Below are 17,567 nucleotides of genomic sequence, written 5' to 3' on the forward strand. Positions count from 1 at the left end.
ACCCCGGTCTGACTTGGGGACGGCGGCATGGTCAGTGCGCCGGGGGCTGAAGGGCGCGGGGACCCGAGGGCGCGTGTGCAGGCGAAGCATTTCGCACCTCCTGTTTATCTTAGAAGCCGGGCGGAGGGGGTAGGTGGGCCACGAATTGTTCTGCTTCCCGTCGGGCTGGAGAAGGCGAATAAGAAAGAGAGGCAGGCACACGCAAAAACAAACAAAAAACTGTAGTAGGCGCGGAGTCTCCCCTTGACCCAAATTCCAAATGGTGGAGGTTCTCCATTTTCAAAAGACCCCTCAGTCTTTAGACCCTAGGGGCAGCGGTTCTCCAGCGATGGCAAAAAGCCGAGACAGATACCGTTAGATTTGGGGCTTCGGGGACAAGTGTGAGGAATCTTTTTCCTTCGAACCGCGAGGACCCATTCTTTCCAAAGCGGTGTCGTCTGCGATTGAGCGGTCCCCAGGTTTTGTCTTCCAGGCATTTGCAAAATAATGGCCTGGGTCCCTTGCACAGCTCTGCCTGAAACAAGTGTATTCCAAAACGCTGCCATAGTGAGCCCACTTTTAAAAATCCAACCAAAATAAGACCAATAAGGATGCTAGTAAATGATAATAATAATAATAATAATAATAATAATAATCCTCAGGCCGGTGCTTTCTATGTCCATCAACCAAGGTGACCAAAGGGGCGCATAAGTGGTTGTGACTATTTGGGAGTCGCGCTGATTTGGTGCGTGGATTTCATGCCCTAATGCTAAATCGGCAATATAAAGGGCTGAAGAGCAAGGCCGATCAAAGCGCTAATTACTCCTGGAAACTTGAGGTGGTTGCTAGGATCTCAGGGCGACCACCAGCACCACCAGAAAGCTCCCCTGGAACATTTGGACTGTGTGTACAGGGGTGGGCGAAGAGTGCCCGCATCTGCTGGAGCTTCCATATCTGAGCTGTTCATTTACGGGAGCCAACTTATGAAATCTCCACAATTAGATCGTCATTGTTCTTCCTCCGCAACACTGTCTGCAAAGAAAAGGTCTTCTCGGTCGGGGCCAATCCAACGAAGCGTTTGACGCTATTAAATAATAAAGCGATTGTGATTTACATTGTTGTTCAGAAAAAAAGGCCAATTATCCACTGTTATGTTGCCATAAAGATCATATTAACTCGAATTAGTAATCAAACAATATGCGAGCGTTTAAAAAAGTACAGGCGAACTGGGTGACAGCTACCGCGAGGTCTGCACTTTCCCCGGCAAACCCACCCGCGCCGGCAGCGGGAGCGGAGGAGGCAGACGCCGCAGACCCGAGAGGAGGGAGCGAGCGGCAAAGTGGTGATTAACGGTCTCCAGTGTTAATTATTCTCAATTAATCCCGAACAGTGCAAACCTGCCCCGGCTCCCTGCAAGTTCCCCGGTTCGGGATGCTATGAGAATGCCGCCTTTCTGGGAGGGGTTTAAAAGAAACCCGGAAGAGGTGATCTGGTGCCAGCGTACCTTCGAGCGAAGGGGCAGGGGTGCAGGTGTGTGTGCGCGCGGATGTGGTGGGTGGCGTGTGCGCACGTTAGCTCGCGTCTGGCGCGCGCCCCGAGGTGGGCGCGGGGCATGGGCCAGGCCCACACATCCTCAGGCCCCTAGGAAATCTTGCGTCTCCTCTGCTCAAATCACTCGTTCTCGCCCTCTGTTATTAGGTTTATAACTCTTTGCCCACTTAAATTTGTGCAGCCAACCAAGGAAATCTAAATAGGTTTGAGTCGCCCCTTGGGTACAGGATGGAGGCTTTAATAAGAAAGATTAATTGTGGGTGTGTACCGGCCGGAAGACGCGTTAGCCATCAAGTAGCGCGAACTGTGGGGTCGAGGGACTGGAGACGCCTCTCGCCCTAAGCCCAGACAGTTAAGTAGGCGCCGTGGGCATACCCATCGCGAGCCACCTGGTAGTCACAAGCTAAGCTCCACCGCATTCTTACGCATCTCTTCCTGTGTTATTTGGGGTTTTACAGAATGTGGCCTTCACTCGTTATGCATGTCAAAACCTCCTGCCCCCCGAGCCTCACCCCGTAGGACCCGGGACTCCCGGTCCCCCGAGCAGGGAGGTGGGGGGGGTGAGGTGACCGCTGTCCTAGGTCTGCCCATTCCCGCCCTAGGCACCGCTGTTGGGTGCTGAGGCGAAGGAGCTAAAACATTTGCTCCAGGGTCTGGAAAGCTGATGTGTTTGTTGGCGCGGTAAAAAAATGTCCGTAGTTACACTTGCTATTTATTTTTTAAATATGTGAACAGGGGGCACCTTCCACTCCCCCCCCCCCGCCCCCGCCAGCGCGATGCATCTGCAGCCTCGGCACAGGGGAGTGGGCCAGTGGCAGGGTCCTGGGGATCTCTTCGGGAGCGCGGCGGTGGCGCTGGGGGAGACCGTGGTGACCCGCGCACCCTTTCTGCGCCCCTCCCTCTTTCTGCTAAAATGCTCAGATCCTACACTAAGAAGCGGCCAGAGGGTGGGGGCGGAGAACAGTAGGCACCGGGTGTGTGTGGCTGGCGGGAGGAAGGGTTTGACTAGTGGCGTCTCTTCCTGAATAATTTCGTTTAAAACTTGGGAGCCCTAAAGCTTGGGCCTCCGCACTTGTGAAACGAAATCTCTGGAGGTCTGATCCTGGCAGCCGCACGTCAGCCAGAGCGTGGCCGCATCTTTGTGCAGAGTTTGAAGACAGTTGCTGCCTTTCCTAACGTCCTTCTTTCTCTCTCCACCCCTCTCCCCAGTAAAACCGATTCAAAAGGGGACAGGACTCCACTCCACAAGATTAATGTCTGTCCATTTGCAGGCTTAACCCTCTCATGCAGCATAATAAAATACTAGAGGTCCTTTTCAATTTAAACAAATACATGAAATTCGTGCCTTCTTCTTTCCTGTTTGATCTCTCTCAGGACGTGGCAAACAATGTCTTAGAACCTAAGTATTCTTAGGAGAACTTTCAACTCAGAGTTTTCAGATCACCTGGGGTTGTTGTGTGCCCTGGTAAGCTGGGAGCCCAGCTTACTTTTAATATCTATAGTGATACATTTTTGCTTGGAACTCATGATTTAGAAAAAAAAAATACAACTATTTGGCCCTCCCAGGGCTCGGCAGATTTCAGTGTTGGTCATAGGAGCCACAAAATGTTCATTAAAGGGACCTAACCAAGGCTACTGTATGGCCACTTTGTGAACTCAGAACTATGGATGGGGGGAAAAGTAGGAAAGTGTGAGTTGATGTCACGCTGGCTGTCAGTGTGTGGTCTATTGTGGAGAATGGTGCTTTTTGACTGAACACAGAGAGCCCCCTCCCCCTTCCCCAGCTCTACTGCACCTGCACTGGATGAGGGAGTCCCTGCCATTCAGCCCATCGCAGATTGTTCAAACAGAAGACATCTCTGACAGCACTCAATTCATTACATTTCTTCCTGCTTTTCAAACCAACACACACACACAAAATGAGTATTGCCAGCCAGTGACAGCCAAAAAAAAAAAAAATCTTAAAATACTTTATATGCAGCTAATTTGGAAGCTCATACAACTACCGTGAAATATTTTGGATCCTTAACTTGTAAGACTCCCTGGGGGAAAAATTACCTGCTCTTTCTTATTGCGCAGATACCTCCGTAGTCTATATGGGGATAGTGAGTTTGTCCAAAGACACTGCTGCGTGGGGCAAGGAGAAGTTTCCATGAGAATAAAGCAGAACCATGCAAAAAGAGAAAAGCCCGTGATTTATCTTATCAGAAGAGCCTGCTTGATATGCATTCATAATTTATGCAGAGGAACCAGCTTGCTAATAGAGGTGGGATCCCAAGGACCGGGAGCAGGCAGTAAGGGAGGCTTGGGGCTGAAGTGTGAGCTAAACATTTAAATCACTTTCCCAACAACCAAGTCTTCCCTCCATATGCTCAGGTTTATCTTGCCATCTTAGATTCCAAGATGTTTTTGCACCATTTCACAAAGCTGATGAGAGAGTGTTTAGAAAGCTGATGAACAAGGGCTGGGCTGGTTGAACGGAAGTTGGGGTAAACAAACTCTTACAGGGAAACTTGATTTTAAGATATTTTCCTTGGAGGTGTGAGGAGGGGGGAAACAAGAAAGAGGGGGAGGGCTGTGGGAAGGAGAAAACAGGTTTGCCACTTGGTCTTTCAGACCCATTCCACTGTAATGTTATGCAGTAACCCAGATCTGAGCTGTTGAGTGTGACAGTCAAATCGACCTGCATGTGAGCTGATACTCAACTGACTGCAAGCAAAATATTGGCAAATTCCTCACTAAATCATTACCCTCTGAGATCCTGGACCCATATCAGAACATAAGGCCTGCCTGGTTTCCAGGATCCTCCCCACTGCAAGGGCATTCAATGAATTAAATCGATTTGGTGTTGGAAAGAACACTTGGGAAGTGAATCTTGCAGTAACACCAAGGTGCTTTCCACCAACAAATACTTTTTATCCATTTTACAGACAACCCACTTAGCAAGTATCTTCCCTCTTATCAACAATTTAAATCACAGTTCAAAGGAGTTCTGGATTAGGAGAGGAGGTGGGGGATAGAAGGGGGAACGGTAGCAATGGTGAGCCAGAAGCAACTGTCCTACTCTCACAAGTTCTGTTCTTACACCACAGCCCCCAGTAAAATCAAGCTGTCTTGAACTTTGTGAAGGCTTTCGCTGTAATTTGTTGCACCTCTAAAAACAAAACAAGCAGAGGCACAGCAAAACCTACATAGATCCCCTAACAAATTCAAGCTTATCAGATAACTCTCAAGCCACATGTAGAAGGAAGACAGGTGCTCCTGGAAGCCTGGCAGGGCTGAGTGTGGTGTGTGGGGTTGGGCAGGGCTGCAGACCCTGGCTGCTTGTGTGTTTGGTCATGCTTTGCAGCGAAAGAAACCTGGGGAAACTTCCAAAGCCGGGCCGGGGGAGTGGGGATGGAGCCCTGCTCCTGTAGCCCGGCCCTGCCAGCATTCGGATTGCCCTTCCCGGAACACTCCAACGAGTCATCTCAGCCCCCAGGCCCTGCAGGCCCTGACGTCACGAGGTGGGGGTGGGGGCGCAGCCCCGCTTCTGGCCTGGCCGCCAGCGATAAGAACCCTCGGGAAGAATCCACTGCTCCTGTTAATACAGTAATTATTTTTCTGCCTTCTGCGGGCGGGGGCGGTTTCCCGCCTGGAATGCCAGCATCCCTCCCCTCAGGAAGATATCCGAGGGCTGGCAAGTTTTGAGATAACTTCCTAGGCAAGCCCTGAGCCAGAAGGAGCGCTGGGGAAGTAAGGGTGGTCTGCGCAGGGCTAATCCTTCTACCCGGGCCAAGGAAAGAGAGGAAGGGCCGAGATTTCTGCGAGGATCTCGGGTGTCTAACTGGAGACTCGCTCGCCTTCCCCTTCCCCATATTACAGCTGGGCGATTCGGAAAAGTCAGTCTCTACGGAGGCAGTTTGGTATCGGGCGTCTTGCACTCATCTCCTGCGAGGTACCCCTGCCCGGATGTCATCCCTGTGACCCAGACGGGAAAGTGAAGGCTCGGTGTCGTCCCGTCCCTGCTTGCCCGGATCCCACGGGGAAGCTCGGAACCTTAGCTCGGGTCGCATCCCCGGGCACTGCCAGTCGGCGGCCTGTCACCGGGAAAGGCTTTGTGAGATAGCTCACGTTTGGACTTGACCACAGACAGGGACAAGCAACCCCCTTCAAAGCCAAGGGCTGCGGGGAGAGGCAAGAGAAAGGCGGGATTCTGGTGGGCAACCCCGGCTTTGGGCCGTGGCCGGGGTCACGAGGTCGACGAGGAGAGGGCGTGGGCCGGGGCGCAAAAGGCAGAGGCCCCGCGAAGACCCCAACACCTCGGGAACCTTTCTGTCCTTGCAGCATGTGGTGCTGTAGGAGAGAAGTGGAGTCCCACAGAGCACCTCCGTGGGGAGCCCCACGGGGGCCGTGGCAAGGGCCGCGGTGACGTCAGAGCCCTGGCTGGGTGCTCTTCGGCCTTGGCCTCCACCTGCCGGCGCGACCCGCACGGCCCTGGGCACTGCGCGCTCCCCCTTAGGGCTGCCCGCGGGAGGCCGGCGCGCTCGCAGCCCGCATCGCGCACCGCTCCGAAGCCGGGGAGAGGGAGGCCAAGTGATAGAGTTCAAAGCGCCGAAATCTTTATGAAACAGTGCACACTACATTCTGTCTATACAGGCAGACGAGAGTATTGAAACGAACGACTTCTCTGAGCTTTCAAATCACCTGACTACTTTGCAAAGTAGTACAAGCATCTCAAGTACAAACGCCTAGAAGCAGCAAATTATCGTGCGTCCCCAAGTGAGAGGACGTTCGATTTGTTTTGGGAGACAATCTGAGCACAGCGCTCCAGGAATCAGAAACATCGCCCTTATACCAAAATTTAAAATGAACTCCATCTGTACCCGCATATGTAAACAGAGCTCTCTGACATGGAAATCCTGGACTTATCTTAATACTCTACCCTTCCAACGAGAAGCCCCCTCAGTCAAAATCAGGAAGTCAAGTCTATCATTGTCACAAGGCCGCAGAAGCAAAATATACAAACTGAAAGGAACAACTGTGAAACTGCACAGAATCCTCAGAAGGAGAGAGGAGGTTTACACGTCTCCCTCAGTGGTATCAGACGTCAGATTTCCAGGAAAGTTTTTCATAGAAATAGTGAAGGAGAAACAAACTAATACTCTGGTTTGTGCAATTCACACGTCTTTGGAAAACTCCTTCTACAGCTTCCTATTCTAAAAGTCCAGAGGCTATGTCCATTTGGACCTTGTCCAGATGTTTGCAGTAAAAGAGTTTTCTCCCCCTTCTCCCTTCTTTAAGGGGTTCACCTCATACACGAGGCCCCTAAGGAAATCCACCCAGCCCTCTTCCAACTTAAATTAAAAAAAAAAAAAAAAAAAAAAAAAAAAGAAAGCAAGGCAAAGAAATCAGCCACCCCTCATCCCCAAACCCAGTCCTGGCTTGAAAAGCAGCCTTAGCTCCCAGAGCAAGGAAATACAGCTGGAGAGGGGGGAGAAGAAAAAAAAGGAGAGAGAAGGAAAGAAAAGAAAAAGAAAACAGAAATGAAAATAATTTTAATATGATAATGGGGCAGGGGGACAGTTGGGGAGTGTGAACTCACATCTCTTGCTAGAGCTTATGGCCAAGGAAACTCCTTCCACAAAGAAAAATATGAGGACCTGTTTTTCAAAATCCTCTAAGAGCAAGAGATAAAGGGGGAGAAATGTGGATAAAAAACTCTTTCAATTACAACATTAAATAAATAAATAAGCAGTGCCAACAAGCAGGTGATCAAACCATAGTCAAACTTCAATCTCAGAGCAGTTAGCTATAAACTGTTAGCAGTTGAAAAGTAAACCTTGTGCATACAAAGGCACTGTTTAATTTTCTTCTTGTAATGGTTCTAAATGAAGACCCCATCACTATGCAGTTAAGCGGTATTCCTTGTCCCCCTGAGGCGCTGATCAGTTCTTTTTAATGGGAGAAAACTGGCAGCTCAAAACCCGTCAATGGAGCTCCCACAACAAAAGTTCTGAAAAGCTGAATGAGTTGGGTTTGTAATTACTGCTTCCCACCCCCCCTCCACTCACAGCTTATCTCTTATTCATTCAATTTATATTATTGTCAAGGAATCTTACTCTCAAAATCATTCCCTTACCATTTTACCTAGGGCCACGGGGGAACTTATGACATGGCAGAAATGAAAGTCACCCCCCCCCCTCCACTGCACCTTGCAGTGTTCAGACCAATAGGTGGGGAAGGGAGGAGGGACTATCTTGTACCCCAATTTGCTCTGTGTCTACTACAACTCAGAGTATCAGCCTATGATTCCTTCCTTATATTTCAAAGCCCGAATTTTATTGGCAAATAAATTCCTATCTAAATTGAGAGCGTTGCCTTAGTTTCTGAAATCCTGTGACATCTTTACTTAAAAAAAGGTGAGGGTTACAAATAAACACCCTCTCCTTTCTCCTCAAACAGCAGACCCCTAAAAAGATCGTGCCAAATATGATGTGGAAATTAAGAAAAATTATGTTCTTCTTTTTAATGGAAAATATTCAATGAGACAGAAGAAGAGATTATAATTCCATCCCCTGCCCTGAACCCAGGAAAAGGTTTTATATAAAAAAAAAGTCAGCTTTAGAATGCCAGGGCTCCATGTGTATTTCAATCCAAGATGTTGCTGATGGGGAAGATTCTCCTGAGATTCTCCTACTGCACGAATGTGCCGGTTTCTAGAAATAAATACAGCTATTACCACCAAATCTACTAGCAGTCTAAATAATTAATTGAAGCGTTGCTCTTTGACCCTTGAAAAGTCCAGTAGGGACACGTTTATAGTAATAATACCTCAGAATGAGCCCTTGTCAAATATTCATTTAGTGGTTAATGTGAACCATTTTCCCCCGGGACGGTCTGTAATACCAGCTTCCCAGCATTGGCAAGAAACGTCGCTAATCTACTACAGCTCAGCAAAATATTTGAACGCTCTTTATTTAAAGTATGGGGCGGGGGCAGTGTGGGGAGAGAAAAAAATTGCAAAGAGAACAGACTATAATCTCATCCTTTTGCACATTTCTCTTCTGTGTATAAGGTTAATGAAACATTTAAATTCACCCCTTTTGACTGAACATTAAGTGGTTTCATTGAGCAAAATCATATCCCTGGGACAGAACTAAATATTTAACAACTATCTTTAGTATCAGGAAGGAGATAACCATCCCTGACCAACTTTATGGGCTTACCCCCTTTCTAGAAAATCCCATTATGTAAAAAAAAATAAATAAATGTTGTAAGTTCAATATTAACCCAGTCATAAAATTATACATTTTGGGCAATCATTTAACCCAATGAAGTATGAATGATACAAGGGGATATGCATCTTTTTTCCCCTTCAGGTCCAGTTTATGAAAAGCATTTAAATTTGCAAAAAAAAAAAAAAATTGCCTTCCATTTTTCAACTAGTTGGTTTGGAGACCTGGAGGGATAGGAGGGGTTCTAGGAGTTCACTTGTTTTATGCGACAGTGGCAGTAACTCAAAAGTAGCTCAACTTCCCCAAATATGGTGTGCTCTTGCAGGCAGAATATTTGAAGCTGAGCATTTTGGCCAAAAGTTGCTTTTTAAAGTCTGATCCTGGAGGTTCTTTTTTTTTTTTTTAAGGTTAGCGCAACTGCTTTATACTCCATATATTCCTACTATTATTTTATTTTTCAAATTATACATTCTATATAGTTGATTGGTTCAAATTCCGGGAATACCCTCCCCACTCCCCCAGTGTGATCATTTGGATCTTTATTCAAAGTTTCTTTTATTCGTATGTGTGAGCAAGAACTGTCGAATGTGCTCATTACCACGTGAATAATCCGTATATGCATTACAATGGCGGGCCAGGCCAGGGGAAATTCTTTTAGAGTCTCTGCATTAATTAGGGGGGAAATGCTTCGCTTAGAATCCGGGGGACTGGAATAACTGTCCCTTCCCAGTTAACATTACCCTAAAAAAATTAGGATAAAACTCTTAGATAAGAACCAATCCACACGCAAAATAAAGCAATGCAGAATGAAACAGAAAATACAAGAAGTAGGAGATAGTACCAGTTCATCCCTGAACTAACACCAGCGACACAAGTAAAGCAAAACTTCCTGGCACCCGAGAAGATGGAAATCAGCGGGATGAGCTAACTTCGCGGCTGCAGAGGGCACTTTACTCAAGGGCGGGAAGTGCTGCCAGATCCCAACTTCTCCAAAGTTGCAGCAACTTGAAACGACAAGCTCTTGAAATTGTGGGAAGCAAACTCGTGCTCTTAGGAAAGCCTGACTCGTGGGTCCCAGGAGGTCCCCTTGAGGTGGTGGTGGGGGAGTGAGGCAAGCAGTAAATAAGAAAGTCCTACTCCATCCTCCGGCTGCGCCCCGGCGCGGGTCGGTTCGTGATGCCGAAGCATCGCTAATGCAAAGAGCATGGCTATCCTCCAACCTTTCCGCTCCCACCGGGGACAACGACAGCCTTTCTTTACCTTTCCTAAGGCAAAAGAAAACAACAAATCCAATCTTGTTTCCCCACCCCCCACCGCTCCCCCTCCTCTCTACCGGGCTGTAGTAACACAAACAGATCAAAAGCATAATCATCTCCAAATGTGATTAGACCAAAGTAAAATATCTACCTCAGAGTTGAGTGTTTTCTTCTGTAATATGGCTGTTGCCTGGCTTCTCTTTTGCTTGTTATCAGCTGCAGAGATTATCCGATTTTGGGCTACAGGCTTGAACCCGCGCTGCCAATTTAAGAAATGGAATTCGGGGAGGGAGGGAGGGAGAGAGAAAAGAGGGGGAAAAATAAAATAAATAATAATAAAAAAACTACATCCGTGATAAGTCGGGGAGTTTTGCAAGACGTTCTTTGCTTTCCCTCGCCCCTAAACAGGAAAATGTAGAGGAGAAAGTTTATGAAGTCAAGGAACAAAGAAAGCGAACCACTTGTTTCCTCTCACACAATAGCAGGGCCAGAGTAATCCAAACACTCACCCAGCAGATGAACATTTTACATGTCTAGTTTGCAATTATTCCGATACAAGAAGCATCACTTCCCCCCTATACCCAGGTCTCAAAGGGCCATTGTGCTGTGAAGAAAATGAAAACAAAACCAGCCGACCTGGTTCTGATTTGGCTCAATACCCCATCTGCTAAGCTACAGGAAAAATTCTAGAATCAACTCCTTTCTGGCAACAAGTGGCATAAATCAGGTTAAAGTCTGAGTCCCCACAGTGCTTCTGCAAGCTGCTAGCAAGGGAGCGAGTGGGTTTGACGCTATATGCCTCTAGTTCCTACTTCGGAAATGACACAAGCAGTTCAGATTCAGAGTACTTACTGCTCATCCAGCCAGTTCTTTTCCCAGTTAACATTAGCGCGCTGCTGGACTAGTCAGCCATACCAAGGTTTTTAGGTATTTATTTTACTTTCAAGGTTGAGCACAGTATTGTAAATAATTTCCCCGACAAGTTAATGTATCCACCAGTGTTATCCAAGTAAATGAAAGACTCAAGCATAATTTCAGTGTCCATATTTCAAAAATTTATTTATCTCAAACTGTGCATAATGGAGTAAAAACTTAAGTTGAAAATGTACCTGTTATAAGGATGGTATTAGTTCAAATATATACATGGATTTTCGGCAGACTGATTCAAATAATACAGAGCCGAATCTTTTAAAATACAACTACGGAAAATAAACGGGGGGAAGGGAGAGGGAGGGAAACCTTAAAATATCACAATAAATTTACAGAAATATTACAAACCATAAGAAAATATTTCAAACACAGTAATATCATGTCATTTTTTTATCTGAACAAAATGGAAAGTTGGGATTGAACAAAAGCTATTATAAATTACCCACGATGTCGACCTGCATGGCCATTTTTGCTTTTAACAGTAAGTTAAAAAAAAATTTAGTACAATGTAAAACTCTTGCCCCCCCCCCCTTTTGAAACAAGACCACGGAGATAGTTTTGCCAGTACTTATTCTAATTTTTTTCCTTTTGTACAATTTTTAAACAATTAAAATGTCCAAATCTTATTAATTTTCTTCTTTCCACGTTTGCAACTGTCCTAATCTCAGCTGCAGAAACAAAATTCAGCAAGAAGCCGCTCCTTGAAAATTATTGGCAAATTCTCAGCTTATAAACAATGGACATTTTGATTGCCATGTTTATCTCGATAAATACTGTACAAAAGTTGCTTGCAAATATTAAAACTTTTTTTTTCGTCGCTTGGAGACTAGCTCTAAATATTATTGGTAAAGACTTTTGCAAACTTCCTGCAAAGCTCCTACCGTACCACTAGAACTTTTAAAAAGTTTTTTTGTAGCTTTCTTTTCCTCCAGATCTATACAAGGTCCCTTCCCCCGCCCTCCCCACCCCTCCTCCCCCCTCCCACGGTTTTCTCTGTACAAAAATAGTCCCCCAAAAAGAAGTCCAGGATCTCTCATAAAAGTTTTCTCGTCGGCATCGCGGATTTGGCGTGAGTGTGGATGGGATTGGTGGTCTCTCCCCTGCAGCTGTCATTTGCTGTGGGTGATAAAAGATTTTTCTTTTCTTTTCTTTTTTCCTTTCTGTCCTTCTTCTTTTCTTTTTTAGCGTACCGGGTATTTTTCGCCATGCTGTTCTCACTCTCCTTGTGCACCTCTCCCCATTTCCCTTGTCTCTGCGACACCCACTTCCCCCCTCCTGCAGTCCGCCGTCCGGCCCCCCTCACATGTGCGAGAGGGGCAGTGTGCCGTTAATGGCCGTGCCAGGCACCGGGCCGCTCTGGTAGTGCTGGGACATGTGGAGTCTGCTGGGGGCGGCGGGCTCGGGCACTTCGGCGCCGGGGAGGTACATGCTGATCATGTCCCGGAGGTCCCCGGCCTGGCAGGGCGCCCTGGAGTGGGAGGAAGAGGTAACCACGGGGGGGCTGGAGCTGGCCTCGGACTTGACCACCGAGCCCATGGAGCCGAGCGCCATGCCGGGGGTGCCCTGCTGCGAGTAGGACATGCTGTAGGTGGGAGAGCCGTTCATGTAGGTCTGCGAGCTGCTCATGGAGTTGTACTGCAGCGCGCTCACGTCGTAGCGGTGCATGGGCTGCATCTGCGCGGCGCCGTGCGCGTTGAGGCCCGGGTGCTGCGGGTAGCCCAGCTGGTCCTGCATCATGCTGTAGCTGCCGTTGCTCCAGCCGTTCATGTGCGCGTAGCTGTCCATGCGCTGGTTCACGCCCGCGCCCAGGCCGGCGCCCACCCCGACCCCGCTCGCCATGCTGTTGCCGCCGGGGGCCAGCAGCCCGCCGGGCAGCGTGTACTTATCCTTCTTCATGAGCGTCTTGGTTTTCCGCCGGGGCCGGTATTTATAATCCGGGTGCTCCTTCATGTGCAGCGCTCGCAGCCGCTTGGCCTCGTCGATGAACGGCCGCTTCTCCGTCTCCGACAAAAGTTTCCACTCGGCGCCCAGACGCTTGCTGATCTCCGAGTTGTGCATCTTGGGGTTCTCCTGGGCCATCTTGCGCCGCTGCCCGCGGGACCACACCATGAAGGCGTTCATGGGCCGCTTGACGCGGTCCGGGCTGTTCTTCTGGTTGCCGCCCGCCGCCGCCGCCGCGCCGTTGCCGCCGCCGCCACCGCCACCGCCGCCGCCGCCGCCGCCGCCGCCCCCCGAAGTCTGCTGCGGGCCCGGCGGCTTCAGCTCGGTCTCCATCATGTTGTACATGCGGGCGCTGTGCGCGGGCCCGGCCCGCCGGCGGCCGCCGACCCTCGGCGCGGCTGGGACTCGGGGGCCCGCGGGCGGGGGCGAGAGGAGGAGGGGAGGCGGGCGGGGGTGCCGCGAGCGCGGAGACCGGACGGAGAGCAATTCGGGGGAAGAGAAGGGAGAGAGAGGGAGAGAGGGAGAGGGAGAGAGGGAGAGAGGGAGGCGAACTGGAATCGGGATCAAAAAAGCAGCGCTTCCCTCCGCCTCCGGCCGATGCCGCCGCCGCCGCCGCCGATTGTTATTATTATTATTATTATTTTTTGGAAAGGCTTAAGTCTGGGGCTCAAACTTCTCTGCCTTTTCTTTTCGCTCTCCTCTTCTTTCTCTCGGTCCCGGTCTTAAAGAGGCAGCAAACTACTTTCCCCCTTTTGCAAACACTCTCTTCTCTGCCTTGACAACTCCTGATACTTTTTTGAACAAGTTAATAGACAACCGTCCATGTGACGGGGGCTGTCAGGGAATAAATGGGTTTCTCGCGACCAATCAGCGCGCGGCGGCTCCTCCACTCGGGCCCGGCCTCGCCGCCGGCTTTTGCATGAAAGGGGGCGGGGCCTGCGGCGCCGGCGGCCGCGCGGGGGAGCGGGCGGGCGCGGGGGCGGGCGCGGCGCGCGCGCGCGCGGCGGGCGGGGGACGCGGCTCCCCGCGCTGGGCCGCCGGCCGCCGCGGAACCTTTGTATGCCCGCTCGCAGCAACAGGTCACGCCACACGCCGGTTCGAAGCCAGTGGGGGAAAAGGCGCGGAGACGGCGTGGGGGGTGCACACCGGCCACCCCCCCCACCCCGACACCCGCTTCCTTCTTCTTTTAAACTGATTGACTTTTAGGTGCGGGCGCAGGAACGTGGAGGGGGCGCGGCCCTGTCCCCCTACCCCCCAGCCCTCCCCCTCCCCGCCGCGGCTGCCACTTCTCCCCCCACCCCCCGGCCTCTCTGGCCTGCACAGGTGCCAGCACCCACCCCTCTGGAAGGTCCCAGCTGGAAGTTAGGAGACCTCCCCTCCCGGAAGCCCCGGCCCTCGAACCCTCAAACCAGCCCTGTTCTTGAGCTCCAGCCGCGCGGAGCGGAGGCCAGGCAGCCCCCGGCTCCCAGCGCAGGCCGCTCGGTGCCAAGGAGATGCGCCCCAGCACCCCCCCAAGGGCGGATTTCACTGGTGCCAGCTTCCCCCGGCGGGGCGCGGAGGGCGGGCGCGCGCGAGGGTGGCGGCCACTTCCTGGCCTCCCCCGGCCCTGCTCGGAGGTGGCCTCCGGGCCACGCTCGCGGACTCCCGCCCACGCGGAGTTCCCAGGGCTCGGGGCCCGGGCCGCGCTGGCATCTCCCCCGCCGGCTGCCCTGGGCGGTGGCCGCGCCGCCGAGGGGGGCGCAGGTGCGGGCGGCCGGATGGCGGGGGGCCGGGGGCTCCGGAACCCTGCCCGCCCGGGACCCGAGAGGGTAATTTTAGCCGCTCTGCCATTGTCCCGACGTAAAGATTTCAATAGGTAGGCGCTCAAAGCGGAGAGCCGTGGCAGCACGTCCGTTACAAATAGGTAGTTTTGTTTCTCTTGTTGTCGCTACACGGGGTCGAACAAAGCCCCCGTCTAAGTTTCCTTCCACTCTCTTGTTGGGATCTTTGTGGCTAAAACGCACTTGACGACAAAGGAGGGGTAGAGAAGAAGTAGGAGAGGAACGCAACCCTGGTGCTGTGTCTTGTTTATGAGAGGCTTAAACCACCAGGGCTCCGCACGCTCTCCGCCCCCGACCGACCCTCACGCGCCCTAGGGAGACGCACGCGAGGGTCCCCGCCGGCCGCGCTCCGGGCCTTATCTTTACAGAACTTTGCTGCTTTCTTAACCTCCTTCTGCCCCTCCCCGGCTCCTCCAGCGCCTGCCCTGCCTGGCGTGTCCATGGCTGTCACCCTCGGGCCAAGCACGCCCGCTGCAAGGGTGCGGGGGTGGGGCGGCGGGAAGGAGCCTGCAGACGTGCGTAATACACTATCTCCGGCCGACCTGCCCTCCCCCTCGCGCCCCCAGCCCCCCACACGTCTCTTTCCCTCCAAAGTTATGGGTCCCTTTGGTTCTTGGAATCTGAACGCAGAAGCTGACACTGGCCTTTTCCAAACGGGCCCCCTAGCCGGTATTTTTCAGGATACAGCGCTGCTCTCTGTTTACTCGAGGTGCGGTATTAAGCTACAGGCGGGACCTCTAGATGAGCAGAGAGAAAAAGGTTGAGAGGATGTGGAGAGGAGAAGGCGGCACCCGGCTTTTCGGCATGCCTGGTTTCAGGGACGGGGCTAGTGCGCCCCCTGCTGATGGATTAGCTTTTCCCAGACTCCAGCTTTTACCTTTAAAATAAGGTGTTTGGAAATAATAAAGAAAAAAAAATGAGGGGGATGGAAGATCAAACTAATTACACCTAATCTAAACAAAAGAAAAGTTAACATATCATATAAGCTGTAGAGCCAAATCATAAGAATCAAAGTTAATTTGCTTAACTTAGAAATGTACATACAACCTCGAGATAAGTGGGAGGTTAAACCACGGGAAAAAATAGGTACAAATTATGAGATTCAACATATGAATGAATTATGATTGTCCAGGAGGCGCCAAGGGCAGACTAAGCATTCACTTTGTGATTGTGTATGCATTGGTCTGCACTTAATAGCATTATTCTGAAAACTTAAAAAAGCTTATGGATAATTAAGTTTGAAGAAAAAAAAACTGAGGGGTTGGCCAGTGTGGATAATGGTGGTATATATTTATTAAAATAAATATTAATAACGCATGGTTAGAGAAGCAAATCTTCTTCATCTCACTGTCTTTCTCTGGACACATAATAGTAAGAGGCACCAATTTTTCCTTGGGATGATATACAAAAGCGTTTCCACATGCTCAGATGCGTGTGCCTGTGTCTGAACTCTGTAATAATGCATTTAAGAGGTTAAAGGGACTGGCTAGGTCTTTTGTTAATTGATTTTATCATATAAATAAGCTATGGAAATACATTACAATTGTGTTATCATTGGCTGCATTTATTTACAGCTTTATTTTAATTATGCCTGCTGTACTTATCGAGGCAATAAACTAACTGTGGCTGGCGTTTATGCATAATAATGTGCTATGAAAATAAGATTAAAGAAGATCATGATAGCAGAAGCAATTTTCTCATTAGTTTCTTTAGAACATATGTATTTAAAAACATCAGATCACCGGCCACTGTATTTCAATCTAGCACTGTCACTGCCCCCTAAATATGATAACTATAACAATCCAACAGATGACAGGGGCGGCACGGTTTTGGGTTTACAGTAGATGGCTACGGTACTGACAGGAATATACCACTGGCTACCAAAGAATTAGAAAAAAAAAAAAAAGACTTGAAACAAAGTGTTCCATTCTCTGTGAATTTAAAACAGTGCTGTTGGCCCCTGAAAGTGCTTTATCTGAAAGACAGTGTAAATACTTCCACGGGCAGTAAAGAGCTACCAACACAGGAGAGCAAGCTTGGTAATTAGGAGTAACAAATGCATAACTCCTGGCATATTCTTATTTGATTTAGACCTACTGTAGATCTTAGCCCAAAAGCCTTAACTGCAAAGTGTAACTCAATTTTATTGTAAAAAGAAATCTTTTGCTTTGATTTTTCTCTCCCAAACTCTTCCCATGCATCCATCCATCCATCCATCCATCCATCTGAAGCCAACTCAGAATTCTGTGGAGATAGGGGACTGTAGACTTATTTTTTTCTTCTTAGTGGCAAATAGAGGTTTAACTTGCAGTAATTAGGTGAGAACTAGCCAAGCATCTTACTATTATGATGCTTGTTAAAAAACGCTTCTTTTCTGCATCTGCATTTGAGTGTGTTCCCCTCCTCTCTTAATCTTCTTATGGAAATGAAGGCGAACAGCAGGGAACCTGCAGAGTCCTGGAGAATGTCCTTGTTAACTGGAATTTCTCAGCATTGCTAATTAGCAGAGTTTGACGACCACCAGCACTGGGGAAAGCTCTGTTTAACCACTCACAAACCATTCCGAGGAAGAGCACACTAATTTTATTTTGTAATTAAAATCTGAAAAGGGCCCTATTTGACAGTTAGGGCTATGAGAGTTTTATCTCCCTGTGAAATAATTACTGCCTTGATAACTCAATTTTCTGAAAAATGTCAACTGTGGGCTCCAAAAGTTTTAATTTCATTACGTAAGGGGGAAAAAAAAGGCAAGAAAAATAGAAGAAAATGTACAGAAAGGCTTTCTAATTCTGGAACTGGTTAAATACATTAGCAGCCAGATTTGGCCAAATGAAGCTATTTTCCCTCCCTTCTGGTCGTGTTTCCTCCCGACG

General features: G+C 49.4%; 2 protein-coding genes across 2 annotated transcripts in view; both read right to left on the bottom strand.

Moving 5' to 3' along the window:
* Positions 1-17,567, bottom strand: part of LOC149127057 (uncharacterized) — a 44,911-nt gene that overhangs the window by 15,279 nt on the left and 12,065 nt on the right. The window lies entirely within an intron of this gene.
* On the bottom strand, positions 11,921-13,354 carry SOX2 (SRY-box transcription factor 2). The gene has a single exon (XM_008266557.5). It carries the CDS (start codon positions 13,217-13,219, stop codon positions 12,233-12,235), a length of 987 nt encoding a protein of 328 aa, XP_008264779.1. The 5' UTR covers positions 13,220-13,354; the 3' UTR covers positions 11,921-12,232.

The sequence above is a fragment of the Oryctolagus cuniculus genome, chromosome 4, assembly GCF_051225735.1.
Source record: "Oryctolagus cuniculus isolate XC-2025 breed Fujian yellow rabbit chromosome 4, ASM5122573v1, whole genome shotgun sequence".
NCBI classification, from domain to species: domain Eukaryota; kingdom Metazoa; phylum Chordata; class Mammalia; order Lagomorpha; family Leporidae; genus Oryctolagus; species Oryctolagus cuniculus.